The sequence below is a fragment of the Camelus bactrianus genome, chromosome X, assembly GCF_048773025.1.
Source record: "Camelus bactrianus isolate YW-2024 breed Bactrian camel chromosome X, ASM4877302v1, whole genome shotgun sequence".
Taxonomy (NCBI): Eukaryota; Metazoa; Chordata; class Mammalia; order Artiodactyla; family Camelidae; genus Camelus; species Camelus bactrianus.
This window is the reverse complement of record NC_133575.1, coordinates 39,138,266-39,156,815: the sequence shown is the minus strand read 5'-3', so window position 1 is coordinate 39,156,815 and position 18,550 is coordinate 39,138,266. Positions and strand designations below refer to the sequence as shown.

At 43.8% G+C, this 18,550-nt stretch overlaps 1 protein-coding gene across 3 annotated transcripts in view; it reads left to right on the top strand.

Moving 5' to 3' along the window:
- Positions 1-16,856, top strand: part of SHROOM4 (shroom family member 4) — a 201,609-nt gene extending 184,753 nt beyond the window's left edge. The window contains exons 6-10 of one of the 3 annotated variants that reach the window (XM_074360053.1): positions 2,578-3,351; positions 6,540-7,055; positions 7,553-7,733; positions 11,744-12,013; positions 13,165-16,856. In XM_074360053.1, coding sequence (XP_074216154.1) covers positions 2,578-3,351; positions 6,540-7,055; positions 7,553-7,733; positions 11,744-12,013; positions 13,165-13,434 — 2,011 coding nt within the window. In that variant the 3' untranslated portion in view covers positions 13,435-16,856. The remainder of the gene's footprint in view (positions 1-2,577; positions 3,352-6,539; positions 7,056-7,552; positions 7,734-11,743; positions 12,014-13,164) is intronic. The other 2 variants (XM_074360054.1, XM_010964125.3) reach the window with 2 other exon arrangements.
- Positions 16,857-18,550: the final 1,694 nt, after the last annotated feature.

The window sequence follows — 18,550 nt, the reverse complement described above, 5'->3', positions numbered from 1 at the left end:
AGTCTTATTTCACCTCACAAATGACAATTTTTTACTTTTCTGATTTTTTTCTTATAAGTATATAATATATATATATATATATATACATATATATATATATATATGTATATACATATATTAACATTTTACACACACATACCCTTAACTCTTGAATCTGAAATTCATTTTGGTATATCATATATGGTGCAGCTCTAAATAACACTGCTCTGAAATTGTCTCAAAAATATCTATTAATTTTTCTTTATCTTCTGACTTTGGAAGATGAATTGTATGGAATTATATGACATTTTTATAGATAGTTTGATATGTTTCTGGACTTTCTCTTCTGTAGAAAAATATTTTATTATACAGTAGTTCCCCCTTACCCATGGGAGATACATTCCAAGACCCCGCCATGGATGCCTGAAACCACAGATAGTACCAAACCCTGTGTATACTGTTTTTTTCCTACACATACATACCTATGATAAAGTTTAATTTATAAATTAGGCAGAGTAATAAATTAACAATAACTAATATTATAATAGAACATTATAAACAATATATGTGAATGCTGTCTCTCTCCTTAATCAGTTTCCTCAGCTCAGCCAGAAATGTGGCAGTGGCTTCTTCACTGGCAGATGCAGCCTCTACAGTATTTTTCTATATTTCAGTCCAAGCCTATTCCTGAATCTTTGTAATTATCCCTTTCTTGCAGTAAATGGCTGGTGTCACTCATTTCAGGGGATCCCTTGCTGAAGTCTTCATAGAGACTCCATGCTTTCTGGCACAACACGTTGCCATCAATAAGAATGCGTTTTCTGTTCATGTTCTTCCACCCACAGATTTAATACCTTTTCCATCTTAACTTAGCACATATCATGCACTGTGACAGAACTTGCAGTTCGAGGTGTGACAGCAAAACTAGCAAGAATTTCTTTTTCCTTCTTTACAATGTTATGGATTTGTTCTTACTGTAGATCTTAGCAACCTCAGCATATGATTTTTTTCTTTCCTTATTAAGTTGAGGACTTTCCTCTTTTCACTTAAAAGAAGCACTTTACAGCTTCTCTTTGGCAGATCCAAATTGCCAGCATCACTACTCATGGGCTTTGGGGCCACTATTAAGTAAAATAAAGGTTACTTCAACACAAGCACTGTGATACTGTGACAGTCGATCTGATAACCTAGATGGCTACTAAGTGACTAATGGGTGGGATCTGCTGGACAAAGAAATGATTTATGTCCTGGGCAGGATGGAGCAGGACAGTGGGAGATTTCATCACACTGCTCAGAATAGCAACAATTTAAAATTTATAATTGTTTATTTCTGGAAGTTTTCATTTATTATTTTTCAGACAATGGTTGACTACAGGTAACTGAAACTGTGGCTAGTGAAACAGCAGATAAATGGGGACTACTGTATCTTGCTTTATTTTGCAAGTTAACAAAAAGAATTCTATAGTTAAAAATTCCTGTTGAGAATTCCAATTGGAATTGTGTTATAAGGGGATGGGTTTTTTTTTTTTTTGAAGTATAGTTAGTTTACAATGTTGTGTCAATTTCTGGTGTACAGCATCATGTTTCAGTCATGCATGTACATACATATATTCATTGTTATATGCTTTTTCAGAAGGAGATAGTTTAAATCCAAAATAGCAGGTATTTGTGAATGGCCTGCTTGATGTTTTTCGGTACAAGAACATGGACAGAAAGTATACATGTCAAATTCATGACATAGCTTTCAGGTAGAGAGGCAGCAGGGGAATAGAAGTGAGGAGTGAAGCAAAGGATGTTATTTATTTATTTTTAAAAAGTCATGACACATAGATGGAGAAGTGTTAAAATGTGCTAAATTCTGGGCAGTAGATGGGAACGTGAACATTTATTACAGCAGTCTCTGTATGTTTTCAAATATTGGAAAACTTTCCTCATTAAAAACAACAAACCAAAACAACAGATGTAGCAGGATAACCACATTTGCAAACCCCAGAACACAGCACATTCAATCTGAGTACTACAAACAGAGTGGGGTAGTGTGTGTATCTAGCCTTTGGAGTGAGACTTTCCATGTTTGAATCCTCGCTCTTTATGACCCTGAGCAATTAACTAACCTGTCCATGCCTCAGTTTCCCAAGCTGTAAAACCAGGACAATAATAATACCTACTTCCTAGGGTGATTGTGAGGATTAAATAAATTAAGACATGGAAAGCACTTAAAACAGTACCTGGCACTTAGTACATGCTCAGTGTCTGCTGTCAATATTATAGATGGTATATTAGCATTACTATTATTATTATTATTACATTTACTACCTATATTGTTTTGTAGCCATTTAAAATTTTATGTAAGTTGAGGGGGGGAGAGGGTATTATAGCTCAGTGGTAGAGCACATGTTTAGCGTGCACGAGGTCCTGGGGTTCAATCCCCAGTACCTCCATTAAAAAATAAATAAATAAACTTAATTACCTCACCCCCCAAAAGAAAAACAAAAAAATTTTAAAAATAAGTAAAATTTTACGTAAATGATGTCATCAAAAATTTTGGAGCCATCGCAATTTGCTGGTTTCACACAACCTTCGTCTGCTATTTTGCAGGGAAATGGCTCATTCCAAGGCTAGCTTTTCATGGGCAACCCCCTTCCGTCCTTGTCTTGAGAACCCAGCACTGGACTTGTCAAGCCACCGAGCTGTCTCTTCTCTTGACCTCCTTGGAGACTTCAAGCACGCCTCCAAAAAAACAGAGGAAACTTCCGTCTATGAAGAGGAGAGTTCCATGTCCTCCACGCCCCATCCGCTACGTGGCCGGGCCTTCTCAGAGAGCCACATCAGCTTGGAGCCCCAGAGCTCCCAGGCCTGGGGGCAGCATAGGAAGGAGCTCTTTACCAAAGTTGATGAGACCCAGCCGGATCGCCTGGGTGCCAGGAAGAAGGCCTTTCCTCCTCCTCGCCCTCCTCCTCCCAACTGGGAAAAATACCGCCTCTTTCGTGCAGCCCAGCAGCAACAGCAGAAGCAGCAAACGCAGCAGCAAGAGGAGGAGGAGGAAGAGGAAGAGGAGGAAGAAGGGGTTGAGGAGGAGGAAGAGGAGGAGGAGGAGGAGGAGGAGGAGGGGGAAGAGGAGGAGCTACCACCCCAGTATTTCAGTTCAGAAACCACTGGTTCTGGTGCCCTCAATCCCGAAGAGGTCCTGAAGCAGCAGGGCTCCAAAAGCCTCCCAGCAGAGCAAGAATCCTTTGCTCTCCATTCCAGTGATTTTCTGCCTCCTGTCAGGGGCCACTTGGGATCTCAGCCCGAGAAGGCTCAGCCCCCTTGCTACTATGGCATTGGTGGCCATTGGAGGACGTCAGAGCAGGAGACCGCTGATTCCCCCAAGTAAGTGCTTATGAAAGACATTCAGTCCTTAAAGAGGCAGCAGCGTGAGGTTCACTTCCACCTCCACCATTTCCCAGCTGCGTTACCTTGGGCTGGGCAAACTTTTCCTAGACTCAGTTCTCTCACCCGGAAAATGGGCATGATGATACCTATTCCACGTGGTTGTTGCGATCATGAGGATAATGCATGTAAGGCATAGCCCCATGCTTAGTGCAGAGTTAATGCTCAGTAAGTGGTGGTTGTGGGTGTTCTTATCCCTAAATATCACTATCAAGATGCTATACTTACTGTTTCTCAGTTTGTCTTTAAGGTATGCATCCATTTCTGGCCCCTGAACCAGAAAACCTTAAACAGCTTGTGGCCCTTTTCAAAAGCCTGGCTCTGGCCCTTTTCTGCCTTTTCTCCTACTTGCTCTCTCAAACAAGAGGCCAGCTCACCACCTGACCTGCCTGAGCTTCTAAACTCTTCCCCCACCCCCAGGATCAAAGGTGTTCCTGGGGTTGGGTGCTTTATGCCCCAATCATTCCTTACAACAGCCAAAAGCATGCTTTTCCTCTTCCACTTTCTCCATCATCCACACCCGTGTTTCCTCTGCCTTTTTGCATTTGCTTCAATGGGCAGATGGTACTACCAAAAGTAGTAGTTGACAGGGTCAGCTGCCTGGGCAGGGAGGCCAAAGCCGGAGCGTGGTCTGGCCACAGGACTCTTCTATTCACTGTGGAAAGCTCTCCCCCCACTCTCTGCTGGGGATGGAGGTGGGGGGGGGCAGGTGTCAATCCTTTAAGTGCTGTCTTTAAATGCCTCTATAGAAGGGAATTGCCTGAGATTTGTTGCTATGAGAAGTCCCTGGTTATTGTGTCTTTTACTGACAGGCAAATCCTTTGCTTGGCTATCTGGAGCTAGTTGAGAACTTTTCCAGCCTAAGGTGCCACAAGCCCAGCCCTTAGAGGGCCTGGTTCCCAGACCCTGTGAGAATCTCTTATCAGATTCCTAGTGGCTGCTTCTCAAGCTGCTCATGTAGCTGGGGAGCGTTCTTACTGGAATTAAAAAACACATGTGGAAAGTGATTGTGATCATTACCTATCATGGCAGGGAGAAGGAAAGGTGACCTAGCACATAGTAGGTACTTCATATTTCAGAAGAAAGAATGATAAAGGAGTACATGAACATGTATTAAGCATTTTCTATGTGCCAGACACTGCTAGTCATTTCCTGGCTATTATTTCGGTTAATCCTCCCAACAGCCCGATGGGCCATGATTATCCTTCATTTAGGCTTTATTTAGGTAACTAAAGCTGAGCAAAATATGAGACTGACTGACTGAGAATTACACAGAAAAGATTCAGAGTTCTTTTCCTCATGACTATGGGATGCGAGGGGAAACATGTTTGCACACCACCCTGGCTTGTGGCTGGAAAAAAAAAAAACCAATTACAGAAGCTTCTTTGAGTGATGGAGATTTCAGGAACCACATCATTCCCAACATAGCTAAGATGTTTTGCCTGTTTACTATGTGCCGAGCATTCTTCTAAGCACTTCTGTGTATTGATTGAGTTAATCTTTGCAACAAGCCTATGAAATAGATACCACGAGTCTCCTACATTTTTTTAAGAGGAGAAAAATGAGGCACAGGGAAATAAAGTTGCAGAAGATCACGGGTAGCCAGAACCCAGATAGTCTGGCCCACTGTGCCCACTACATCACCCCAGGATCTCTGGGCTCCTCAAGAAGATCCTAGTCAGACCCTCCGAGAGCACAGGGTTCTAACCAATGGAAAGTGGCTTTAAGGTTTTGTAAGGGAGAGGAGTGTAAAGAGCAAGCAGATGTGTAATATTTCGAATCTAAAATGCAAACAAAAAGACATTCTAATTTCAGCCCAGTTAAACTAGAGTATCTCTATAACCCACATACTATTTAGTTACATGTAGTTAGGATACATGTAGATGCAGGTTAGTGGAATTATTGAGTGTTGGTTAAATCTAATAACTCTGAGTCAAGTCCGGGTATAGTTTGCTTTATGGACTCCATGCCTTTCATCTCAGTGTTCTGTAGAGGGAATCTGATTTTTGCATCAGTATTCATTATCAAAGTCAGATGATGTTCTCATAGATCCTCTAGACCCTCTTCCCTTTTAATGGAGATTATCCAGGAAGGAGCCCTAGAACATAGTGCCTAATATGAAACACTAATACTACAGGACAGGGCCGTGTCTGCTGGGGAGCTGAGTCTCCAATTAGCACATCCTTTAAAATTGTTTTCCAGTTTTATTGAGATATAATTGACATACAGCCACATCACCATCTTTTTAAAAAAAAAAATTCTCTGCTTTTTTTCCCAATGCTTTCTGACTGAACTCACACACATGCCCTAAACATTTTTCTCGTAGATTGGAATTCCCTAAGTTCATACATTCATCTTCTCTCCAGAATGTTCTCTCTTTCTCTGCTAGCATATAGTCTAGCCAGAAAATTCCTTACCTGTAGGGTTTTATATGATGTCAAGTTGGCCCTTTGGCAGTAGAACATCGTGGCTAAAAGCACAGATTCTGGAGTTAGGTCACCTAGATCTGAATCATGGGTCTGCCACTTACTGTCTGGTGACCCCAGGAAAGTCACTTTCCCTCTCAGTACCTCATGTTCTTCATCCATAAAATGGTTGTCATGAGTATTACATTTTATGTCTATAGTTACACACACACACGTCCGCACATGTACCTATATATCCTAGGACAGCTCCTGGGCATAGTAAGCACTGTGTGAATGTTCCCTAGTAGCAGTCCTTTATCACTGCTATTAGCTTACACATCTACATGTAAAATGAATACCTAAGATGAGGAATATTGGCATGCCCAAGTTTCTTTTGTGTGATGAATTAGGAGACAGCATAGCATGAATCAGTAAATAGCTGTGGAGCCTTTTAACCATTATTTTTGACCTTTATCTAAGAGCTGCAAATAGCTGCAAAAATGACTAATGAGTCTCTCCTGTTTTTTTCCTTTCAAACAGCTAGAGGTTAGTGAAGGGGCAGTGACACACACACACAGGTGGAGGGTAGGGATGGTGGGTAGGCAACAAGAATAGAGTGGGGGTGGGCCTCCTCTTTGCATAAACCATAGGCAAAATTATTTGCCCCTCCATCCCTGAAGCCTAACATTGAAGCATTTCTTTCCATTTCTTTCTTCACACCAGACCAGAAGCTCTGATGGCAGAAGAGTCCAAACCCAAGCCAGTGTGGAGCCAGAGCTACTTCTTTCCTGAGGAACAGCTTTCTTTCATGGGCTGGGGCCCTGAGAAGCAGCACTTCAACCCTGCAGGCTTCAGTGACCCCAAGACCACAGGGTCTGCTGCTACAATTGTCCAACCCCTGGGCACCACTGATTTCAGTTCCCCCCTCCCATTTTGTTCTACAACCATGGAGGAGGCTGCTGCTACTGGGGATGTGCCACGGGTGGAGAGATGTAATCCTTTTTCAGGCCGAAGGCCCACCCCACATCGGGAAGTCTCAGAAGAGCTCACGAGAGATGTGGGCCATGACAAGTCTCTGGCAAGGGTGCTAACCCCAGCCTCCAACATGGTGACCACTGCTGAGGTCATGGGTGACCTCTTTGCTATGGGAAATCTGTCACAGAGGGGTTGTTTCAAGCAGGAGTGGCACCATTGGGAAAGAAGTGATGAGAGTGTCCAGGAAAGCCCCACGGTGCCTTTGTAAGCAAGCAGACTAGATAAAGCCTGAGCAGGCTGGGGTCCAGGATGGGTAGGAGGGAGGCCAGCAGTCTTGGAAGACAAATAGCTAAGGTCTCAGACACATGCCTACCACCCAGCCCCTCTCCTGGGGCCATGAACCAAGGGAAATCATTGATAATCAGAAGCCTAGAACTGTAGGGGCCTGCTAGTTTTTCTGGATTTTAGTGGAGTGTTAATGGCCAAACCCCTTGATCTCTAAAGAAATCCCCGTAGCTGTGGAAGTCAAGGGCATATAAATAGCCCTCTAAGTTCTTAAAGTTGGCCTTGACTTGGTTTCTAGATAGCCTTCATGTGGCCTGTTTATGTTTGAACAGTGCTTCCCAGTCAGTTATTTCCTTATCTTACAACTCCTTGGTGAAGCAGGGTCCCATTTTACAAATGGGGAAATTAAGAAGCAGAAAGGTCAGTGGGCTCTCAACAGAGGTGTTCAAATGGTCTTTTTTTGTTTGTTTCCACAGACAAGAGTTTCAGCACTTCTCACCTCCTCAGGGGGCCCCAGGGATCCCTACCTCTTACTCAGCTTATTACAATATTTCTGTGGCCAAAGCAGAGCTGCTGAACAAGTTGAAAGACCAACCGGAGATGGCAGAGATTGGCCTGGGAGATGAGGAAATTGACCATGAACTGGCTCAAAAAAAGGTGAAGTTTTTGGCTATGGCTTAGGGACTTTTAGCATTTAGCTTGAGTGTGTCTGGAGGTTGACCCTATCTCTATGCCCTCCAGAATATCTTGGTGCCTTCCTGTATTTTCAGTGTGGAAATCAAATAGCCTCTCTGGGTTTCTAACAAATGCAACTCCAATGTCTTTTTATTTTTCATTGAAGTATATTCAGTTTACAATGTTGTGTTAGTTTCTAGTGTATAGCATAGTGATTCAGTTATATATATACATATACTCATTCCTTTAAAGGTTATTTTTCATTATAGGCCATTTCAAGGTTCCAATCTCTTTTTGATCCATTCAGTAATAGTAAGAATGTTATAGCAATCATAATCATCATCACAATGTCTCTCAAATCCTTAAAGCAACTCTACAAGGTAGATATTACTGTCTTCTTTGTCCCAGTTGAGAGGACCAGGTTTCCCAGGGTTACAGACTAAGTGGTAGATCCAGAACTTGAAGTCAAGACTGTCTGACTTTCAACTCTGAAATAAACCAACCTTGTAAGTAACTCGCTACCCAGGGCACATCAGAGCTTTTGCCCGTGAGCTCTAACCAGCTGCAGCCATTGTTTGTATTCTGTGTAAACTTCTGGAAGAGAGAACAGACTGACCAAGAAAGGAAAGGAGAAATGACAGGCCAGTAAACTTCCATATTTATTTGCGAGTAGAGTCAATAATCTCTTAAAAATACTAAAATAGATACATAGGGACAATGTTGTTGTTGTTCTGAAGCCTCCTCTTTCTTCCTCTAAGTGCCACTAGCCTGGTCTTCTAATCAAATTCCTGGAATCACTTTGCCCTCCCTGCACTTACCCATTTTATTTCATAAGCAAAGAGGGTTTCCATGACAACTTCCAAGGCCCAATTTACCACTTTGTGGACATCTGAACTCAACTTAAACTGCTCTTCTGCCCATCTTTCTCATTCAGGACATGACCTGTACAAAAGCTCAAGGCCATTTGCAAGAGACCCCCTACCACTTCCCAATCTGAAGCAACATGTTGGGGAGAGAATAGGAAGCATGGTGGTATCAAAGTTTTACTGATCCAGAAGCCATATTTCCTGAGCACGGCTGGGCTGCTCCTGGCTTCCTCAGGACCTTTTTATTAGGCGCAAACCTAATCAAAGTCTGACCAGGAGAAGAGAGAAATGATCAGAAATGACAAAGCACAGAACAGCAGGTATTGATTTGAAGTGATTGTGGGTGGGCTCAGAACCAGTTTTTGTCTCTGATGAAAATCGGTGAGGAAGGTCACCAATTTGCAATATCCCACAAAAGCCATTCTGCTCCAGCTGGGTCTGTGATGACGCCACAGCTCTAGCCACTACACTTGCCCCAGAGTTGAAGTTCAGGTGGCAAAGCCCAAGTGCCAAGAAACAAAGGGCTGTTGTGTCCACTTTCATACTTCTAGATCTGTGGAATCTAAGAGCCGGGGGCAGGTAGGTGATTTTCCAAGTTGATCGTTTGGCCCTCAGCCCTCCCTTGTTGCTGGCATTGAGTTTTGTTTGGGAAAACAGAGGGTGAGGATATAACTGGGAGCTTCTTGGCATCTAATTGTGTTGCCTCATTCATAACATTGATCCCTAATTTCCAGTGGGGTTTTTAAATTGAAGTATGGTCAGTTTACAATGTCGTGTTAATTTCTCGTGTACAGCATAGTGACTCAGTTATACACACACACACATATATATTCCTTTTCATATTTTTTTGTTATAGGATATTTCAAGATATTGAATATAGTTCCCTGTGCTATACAGTAGGACTTGTTGTTTATCTATTTTATATATAGTAGTTAGTATCTGCAAATCTCAAACTCCCAATTTATCCCTACACCATCCCCCTTCCCTCCCACCCAGTAACCATAAGTTTGTTTTTTATCCCAGTGTGTTTTGGAATTTTCCCTAAATGTAAACCTCTTACACTCCAGACTAAGATCGTGGTGATCACTTGACTTTTGACCAGTTCTGAAATACGACAACAGGCCCAAACCCAAAGCAGGCTCTTTTGGTCTTGGTCACCTTGGACATGTCTAAATAAACTACTAGAAAGGAACACACTCTAGAAAACTATAAGCCTATGATCCCAGAGTATCCAGGCAAGAATAGTAAGAAAACAAACACTGAAGGATACTTTCCACGTACAAGATACTATTCTAAGCAGGTAGCATGTATTAGCTCATTTCATTTTTCATAACAGCACAATGAGGTAGGTAATATTGTTACCCCATCTTTTAGATGGCAAAATTGAGGCACAGAGAGGCTGAGTAATTTGCTCAAGGTCATAGCACTACTTTGTGGCAGAGCTGGGGTTCAAACCAAGGTAATCTGGCACTAAGTCCATGCCATTAGCCATGATGCAATACTGACTGCAAAGGCTGAGAGCCACCTGGGACAGGTCTCCTCTTGTCAGAACCTTGCAGCTAGACAAGTATTCATTAGCTCAGAGTGCCTGGTAGTGGTAGTAGTAATAGTAGTAGTAGTAATAATAAGAATAGTAGTAATAATGGTATCAAAAAACATGTATTGAGCACTGAACATGCCTGGCATAATACTGAGTATTTTAATTCTGTGATCTCATTTAACCCTCATAACAATGAGGATTTGGGGGAACACCTCTCCAACTTACAGATGAGGAACCTGAAGTTTCAGTGGGATCAGGTATCTTGCCCAAGGTCGCACAGTTTGGAGGAGGTGGAATTGGAATTCAGGCATCTTTGACTCCCAGACTCCACTTTACTGCATGAGCTTCTTGTGAGTGTTGTCCCAGAACTGGCTACATGGAGACAGGAGACAAATCAAAAGACACAGGTGGTGCTTCCTTTGAGAAACTTAACAAGCAGGAGTGGGAGAGGGATTGTACACACACACACGTGAAACAGGAAGCGATCAACTTTCACATTACACTCTGGGGTTCTCATTCTCAAAGATTGGAGAGTTTAGAAAAAGATCATTGAAAGAGGAGAGATGGGGGCAGGGGCTTCCCACAGGGAGGGTGGGGGCAAAGCTGAGCTCTGAAGAAAGAATGGGAATAGCCAATGTGAAGGAAGAGATAAAGAGCTGGTGGAACTGCATAAGCCAATCAGGAACAGAAGAATGAGTGTTGTGAACACGGAGAGGGAGGTGCTAATCCTCAAAGGCTCAGAGGAGTGAGATTAGATTGGTAGGCTTAGGCCAGACTGAATAATCATCAAAGCAGCTGCTTTAACGACGGGGTTAGTACATACTACACCCTGGGCATGCCTTATCTTATTGAATCCTTATTGCAATTCAGTGGAGTCAATACAGCAGTTACCCCCATTCTGCGTCTAAAGAAAATAAAACTCTGGAGGGGGTGGAGGTACAGCTCAATGGTGGAGTGCATGCTTAGCATGCACAAGGTCCTGGGTTCAATCCCCAGTACCTCCATTTAAAAAAAAGTAAAACTCCATAAAGAAAGTCACCTAAGGTCACACAGCTAGGATGTGGCAGAGCTAGCGGTCAAACCTAGTCATTGTGACTCTAGAACTCACACTTGTATACAAAAGGCCTCAAAAGCCAAGCTGAGGGGGGAGTGGTGCAGATCTAGCACAGTGCCATCAACATCAGAGGTGCTGAATCGGACTGGAGAATGAATGAAGCAATAGACAAAACTTGATGGCACTGCTTCTCTAAACTATGCTTTTACAAGCATTCCTGTTTATTTAAGTAGCCTCTACAAGTGTTTATTGAGTTACATTTGGCAGATGAGAATTAGCCGATGGGTGCCACTCATCTAATGCCAAGAAATTTGGTGGTGACAGAGCTTTCTCGCAGATCTGAAGCAATGGGAAAGAAGGCACCTGTCCAGAAAACTGGAATTGCTCATGACTTCCCCAGGCTTCCTTTTTTGCAATGACTAGGGCAGAGCCCACCATCTGTTTCTAGGATCTCAAAACAGAGCTTACAGGCACAGATCGTTTCTGTCGGTCCCCATTCTCATCCTTTGCTTCCCTTGTTTATTTCTCCTAGATACAGCTGATTGAAAGCATTGGCAGAAAACTTTCTGTCCTGCGGGAGGCCCAGCGAGGACTGCTGGAGGACATCAGTGCCAATTCTGCCCTTGGGGAGGAGGTGGAGGCCAACCTAAAAGCCGTCTGCAAATCCAATGAGTTTGAAAAATATCGTTTGTTTATCGGGGACTTGGACAAGGTAGTCAACTTGCTGCTGTCACTCTCTGGACGACTGGCCCGGGTGGAGAATGCTCTCAACAGCATAGATTCAGAGGCCAACCAGGAGAAGGTAGGGTTGAGGTCTCCAGGGTGTGGATGGAGGGAAATGCCATTTGTTTCTTCCCAGGGGTCCCTCTTTCAAGTTTGACTAGTCTGGGAGGCAATAAAGCCTAGTATGAAGTGAGGGCACTGGCTTTTAAGTGCCTGGAAATTCTGGCTTTACCACTAAGCTAACTGTGTGACTGTGGGAAACTTATTTAACCTTGCTCTGTCTCAGTCTCCTCAAAAATGGGGTGAACGCACTGCCCACCTCATTGGGTGGTGAGAGTTAAATTTGATAATCCATGTTAATGACTTAAAACAGATCCTGGAACAGGGTAAACGCTGAATCAATGGTAGCTGCCAGTTGTAGTAGTAGTAGTAGTAGTAGGTGAAGGAGTAGTAGGAGGAGGGATAATAGGAGTAATAGTAGCAGCAGCAGCAATTTGGCCTCACTCAGAGTTAAAGGAGGAGGTCTCACCAAGCAGTTGAGACTGGGAGGCTGTCAGTTTCACAGGTTGGGTCACTCTACATACATTCCTGAACCAAAACTGCAGTACATGGAGAGGGTATAGTTCAGTGGTAGAGCACATGCTTAGCATGCACGAGGTCCTGGGTTCAATCCCCAGTACCTCCATTAAAATAAATAAACCTAATCACCTCCCCCTGCAAAAAAAATTTTTTTTTAAAGAAACAGCAGTACCTTTTCCTATCCAAGTGGTTTTGGATACAAATTTGAACCCACAGTAAAAAGGTACATATACTCATGCATACACACATGGGTACATGCTCACACATGGACACTCACACAGAGACACTCACCATTTTGAAAGCATTGTCTCAGTGATGATTTTTCACCTGATGGAATGCATAAAAGCTGGCTTTGTCAGAGCCTTCCCCAACTCCGACCCCAGGGATGGCCCATGCATTAAAAACAATTTAGAGATGGAAGGAGGTGATTGCCCATCCCCCTGTTCAGAATTGCTGTCATGTTTATCCTTCTCCCTGCTACAGGAAAGAAAGGCTTTTGCAGGAAGGTGGACTTCAGGGCGGGAAATCTAGGACTGATCGATGGATGAGCAGAATGGGGTGGTTGCTCTGTGGCCGCATCCCTGGTGGAGCACTGGGTGGGGCAGATGACTGGTCATTGGGCTGGCCCTTATTGGACTTCTGCTTCCTCAGTTGGTGCTGATTGAGAAGAAGCAGCAGCTGACAGGGCAGTTGGCAGATGCCAAGGAGCTGAAGGAGCATGTGGACCGCCGGGAGAAGCTGGTGTTTGGCATGGTCTCCCGCTACCTGCCTCAGGACCAGCTCCAAGATTACCAGCACTTTGTGAAGATGAAATCTGCTCTCATCATTGAACAGCGAGAGCTGGAAGAGAAGATCAAGCTTGGGGAAGAGCAGCTCAAATGTCTCAGGGAGAGCCTACTCCTGGGGCCCAGTAATTTCTAAGTCCACCAGCAGACTGCCTACACCATCCCTGCCCAGCCACAGTGGGAAGTGCTTTCAATCTTCGTTAGCAGTTTGTTAGCAAGTAGATAGCAGTTAGTTAGCTGTGTGTGCCATATTCTCTACTAGCCTGGACGTCTCTCACTGCCCCTTCACCTAGCAGTGTTCCCAACCAGCTAAGAGAACCTGGGGAGGCCCCAGGCTTCTACCCTAGGGAGTAGAAGGCAGAAATTGGAGCTGCAGCCAAGGGCAATCACACAACCACCATGCCCACAGTTTGCATGGACAAGCGCTCACCACACACAGAACCAACCAAGTGCCTTCCTTCTTCCTGGTACTAGGACACTGCGAACACCATGCACTCTCCACACACCCACACCATCATCAGCCTCTGAAGTCTCAGAGGGAAGTTGCCCGTGCAGCTCCATTCTGCCCCACGCATGGCTGGTGGACCGGCCGTTTCCCAGGGAGATCTGGCTGCCTTGAGGGCATTTCCCCCACCACCAGCCTGAGGGCCTCACCCTAGCTTTGCAGTCAGAAGCCCGGAAGGAGAAGTGACATGTAACAGAATGTGAGCCAAGGTTGGGACTCCCTAGGTGCCCTGCTGGAAGGAGCTGCACTTAAACAAATTGGCTCCACCCTACCTCCCCCAGCATCCACTACAGGGGGAAAGAGGCCTGTCTTCAGCCCTGGCTAGTGTGGCTCTCCTCCTGTCCTAAGACTTTGGCCTACCACTTCCTGTATCATCTTGCCTTTGCATTGCTGAGGGTTACAGGGGCCTATATGCTAAGGGCTTCCCACTATTGGCCATTTATAACCCTACTAAAGCTAACTTCTGGATACATGTTTTATTATTAGGGGGTGGGGGCGTTACTGTTATATTTTAAATGGCCTTTTGATTTTATTTATTGTTCTGTCTTGATTGTTTCTTTCCCCTTTTTAAACTAATAAGGTGAGAAGAGGGGAGTTGGAGAGGGAAAAGTTAGCCCAGAAGGAATGCATTTTCTGCAGGTCAACCTGAATTCACCATGGCTAAGTAAGCAAGTACCAAGGCCTGGAATTCTTCCCATTGTCACTGACAAGCGTCTAAGAAAGGAGTCCTCCCTTCAGAACTCAGAGCTTCCTCACTGTGGGCTGGCCCTATACTTCCCTTGAAGTCTGGATGACCATGAGCTCAGAATTCCCCAACAGGGTTCCATTTTCTCATACTTATTTTTTTTCTCGAAACCAAAGAAATCTGAAAGTGACGAAAGTTCACCCATTTGTCTACCATCTATCTACAAGCTAAGGGAGGCATAGAGGTGAGTTCTGGAAGAGATCCTCTATCGAATTGTTTTCTTAGCCTGGGGTCTGGCTCAGGAAACTGAAATGTACGGTAGCTGGAAGTTTGAGCCAGGCCCGGGCCTCTACTCGGAGCAAGTCACAATCCAGCCGGGATCTGAGGCACACAAACAAGGAATGCTGCTGCTGTTGCTAAGGTCCTGACACCGGTAGCCAGTTGCTAGCCTGGAAAAGCCCTCAGGTAGGTGATGGCAGGAAAGGAGTTATGGCCGAACTCTGCCCCATTATCCATCTCAGTTCCCTAGTCCTTATGAACTGGGGCCCATGCTTGGTCTCGCAGTCCTGCTCAGCCAGCCGGGCATTGGGCATCCCTTCAAGTTACTGCTGAGTTCCTCAGGGTCCTGGGAGGTTAACTGTAGCAGCAGGGGTGCCTCATTCAACCAAAGAATTTGCCAAGGAACTTTGCTGCTGCTACAAATACTGGTTGCTAGCTTCCGTTTCCTCTTCATTGTATTTGGAAACAATGGAAGAATCTTGGCCAGCAGGGTGTCCTGTAGGGAGGGGGGGCCCTGAGTATGCTCTGAGTACACTGCTGCTGTCAGAACCACTGTTAAAATGTCAACCTGCCATTCTCCCACCATGTGGAGAAATCTACTCTATTCAGGAAGGCAGCTGGCATATAAAAGGTTAGGCTTACCCGAGCCCAGGCTGAGGAAGGTGGGGGAATACTTTGAATAGAGGCTGTGGTTGCCACCTTTTTTTTTTTTTTTTTTTTTTGGTAAACAGGCTGTAAGACAAACAATGAGCAAGCCGAGATGTCCTGTGTTGGGGGGATGAGGCCAATGTAGTCCATCATTCTAAGATGTGTTTTTGACTAGAACAGCTTTTGGGGAATATAGCCCAGGGAAAAGAGTGACCGCTTACCTGGACACCATGACCATGGTCTGGGCTTTTCTACTCAGCGTTAGAATGGTTGTACCTTAAGTTTAGCACACTAAGAGTACTGTTGACTCTTTTTGTGTGTGTCCCTCAAGTTCTTCTGAAGTTGGAATCAGAGCACAAGAATGCTCATGTTCACACAGAGGGACAGTTTCCAAAGCACTTAATAAAAATAACCCCCAAACTATATTGAGCAGTGAAGCTTGGCAGACGCAGGTGAACGACCGGCCAGGCACAGATGCCCTCCCCCTGCTGATGTAGCAGCCTGTCGTGACTGCAAAGCTGCCAGTATTACTTGAGATGCAGTGTCTCTCACCCATTCTCATTTTCTGGGTGGTGGACTAGCCCATGTCCCCCTCACTCCCCTGTCCTGGGGCTCCTCTGGGTCATTGAGTCCCCTTGAGTCCCATCAGCAGCAGACTCAGCCAGGGGAGAGCAGTAAATACTCAATGGGAATTCAAGAGAAGGGACAGAGACACTGAAAATAAAGCCCTAGAAAGGGAGAGACTAGAAACAGAGGAACTAACGGAGAAGGAGAAAAGATGAAAAGCCTCTTCCGAGGTCCAGTTCAGGTTCTGTTTTCCACTTAACCTCATGTGCCAAAAAGCTGCCGAGGGGCACCAGAGCCACAACCTTGACCCCAGCCTCCCTAAAGGTGCTGCTCTGTCAGTAGCAGGCCCCCAGTGGAGGAAACTGGGCACATTCCTGGCCACTTCCTCCTGTCTAGAGCTTGGTGTCTCCCACTGTCTTTGCCAAAGGAGTTGTCTAGGTCATTACTATTTCTGTAACAACGTATTATATTCTTTGAAGATTAGTAGGTCTTTAGAGGGGGGTGGGGCAGGGGGCAATTTCTATAGAGAAAGAACCAGTGTTTGTTGTACAACTGTTGGGGGGTCATCCTATCCCATGTGAAGCTATTATTTTTCTGAATCGTATTGTTTCTGCATTTGTGTCCTCCACCACTCCCTCCTTGGCTGACATTGATATGCCTGCCAGATTGTCATCAAGGGTCATACTTCAATAAAAGGTGCTAAGGACAAAAAAAAATTATCTCATGTGTTTTGACTGAGGTGATGGAAATCCCCTAATATTCTGCTGAAAAGTATTGGAAAGGAATTTGGTTACTTTCCCTCAATCCTTCATAAGTAACTACATGATCAGAGCCTTACCCACATCCCTAAACCCTTACCCTAGCCCCTCAGGGATAACATTGATGCTATACCATTCATTATTCCTCTAAATCTCAAATAATTGAGAATTCAGGAAGAATCAACAATAGCTATATGAACTCAAGTGTAGACCTCAGCAGTATAGAGAACCCAGTTCTGGACTCTATCCTAATCAGAGGTGAGCCACATTCTAGACCTCCTCTAATCCTGACTTATGTCTACTTAGTATTATCTTACTTCCACCTGATAGTCTGGTCTCACAACTTTACTCTTAGTCATTCATCAGCTCTCCAAGATAACATCAAGGTTTAGACCCAAATACACTCTAGGCAGCTCCTCTGACCCTGAAAATTTCCCCTTTCCCCTGATCCCTACATTGTTCATATCCCAATGATCTCCTCCTATTCCAGATATCCAGTGCAGTAGAGGGGAGAGCACCCAGCTTTGGCATTAGAATGGGCTGGGTTCCAATCTTCATCCTGCCACTTATTCCATAAATGGATTATCTGCTCACCTTTGGAGTTCATTTTCTTATCTATAAAGTGGCGACAACAATATATATCTTACAGGATTGCTGTGGTTTAAAAATAATGAATGAAAGCTACCTGCTATCTACTAAGAAGTTGTTAGACAGAATCCCAGACTTCATCCCAAAACCACTGACAGCAGCCTACATTTTTAACTAGATTCCCAGGAGATTCACATTTTTAACTAGATTCCCAGGAGATTCATATGCATATTAAAGGTTGAGGAGCACTGACTTACCACAAACACACTCAGTACACAGTAACCGTAATTCTAGTCTAGTTACTCAATTCATTCTGTTCTAATCCAGACATGTCCTTGCTCTTCTTGTACTGCTCACAAGTACCTGCCTAAATGAGTTCAGTGAGGTCACAAGATACAAGGTTGACATATAAAATCACTTCAGTTTCTAGACACTAGTGACAAACAACCTGAAAACAATTCATTTATAGTAGCCTCAAAAAGAATAAAATACTTAGGAACTCATTTAACAAAAGAAGTGTAAGAATTTTACACTGAAAACCTACAAAACATTGTTGAAAGAAATTGAAAAAAAATCTAAATAAATGTAAAGACATGCTATGTTCATGGATTGAGAGGGTTAATACTGTTTAGGTGACAGTACTCCCCCAAATTGACCTACAGATTCAATGCAATCCTTATGAGAATCTCAGCTGTCTTCTTTACATAAATTGAAGAGTCAAACCTAAAATTCATGTGGCATTACAAGGGACCCAGAATAGTAAAAGAATCCTAAAAAAAAAAAAGTTGGAGGACTCACACCTCTTGATTTTGAATCTTACTACACAGTAACCAAGACAGTGTGATATATGCACAAAGATAGACATATAAATAAATAGAATAATATTGAGAATACAGGAATAAACCCTCATATTTATGGTCAGTTAATTTTCAATAGTTGTATCAAAATGATAAAATGGAGAAAGAACAGTGTTTCAGCAAATGATACAAGGACAACTGGGTAGTATCCACATGGAAAAGAAAGCAGTTAGACCCTTTCCTTATACCACACACACAAGTTAACTTGAAATGGATTACAAACCTAAATGGAAGCATTACAATTACAAAACTCTTAGAAGAAAGCATAGGAATAAATCTTCCTGACATTGGGTTAGGCAATGACCCCTTGGATAGAACTCCAAAAGCACAAGTGACAAAAAATATCAATAAATTGGAGTACATCA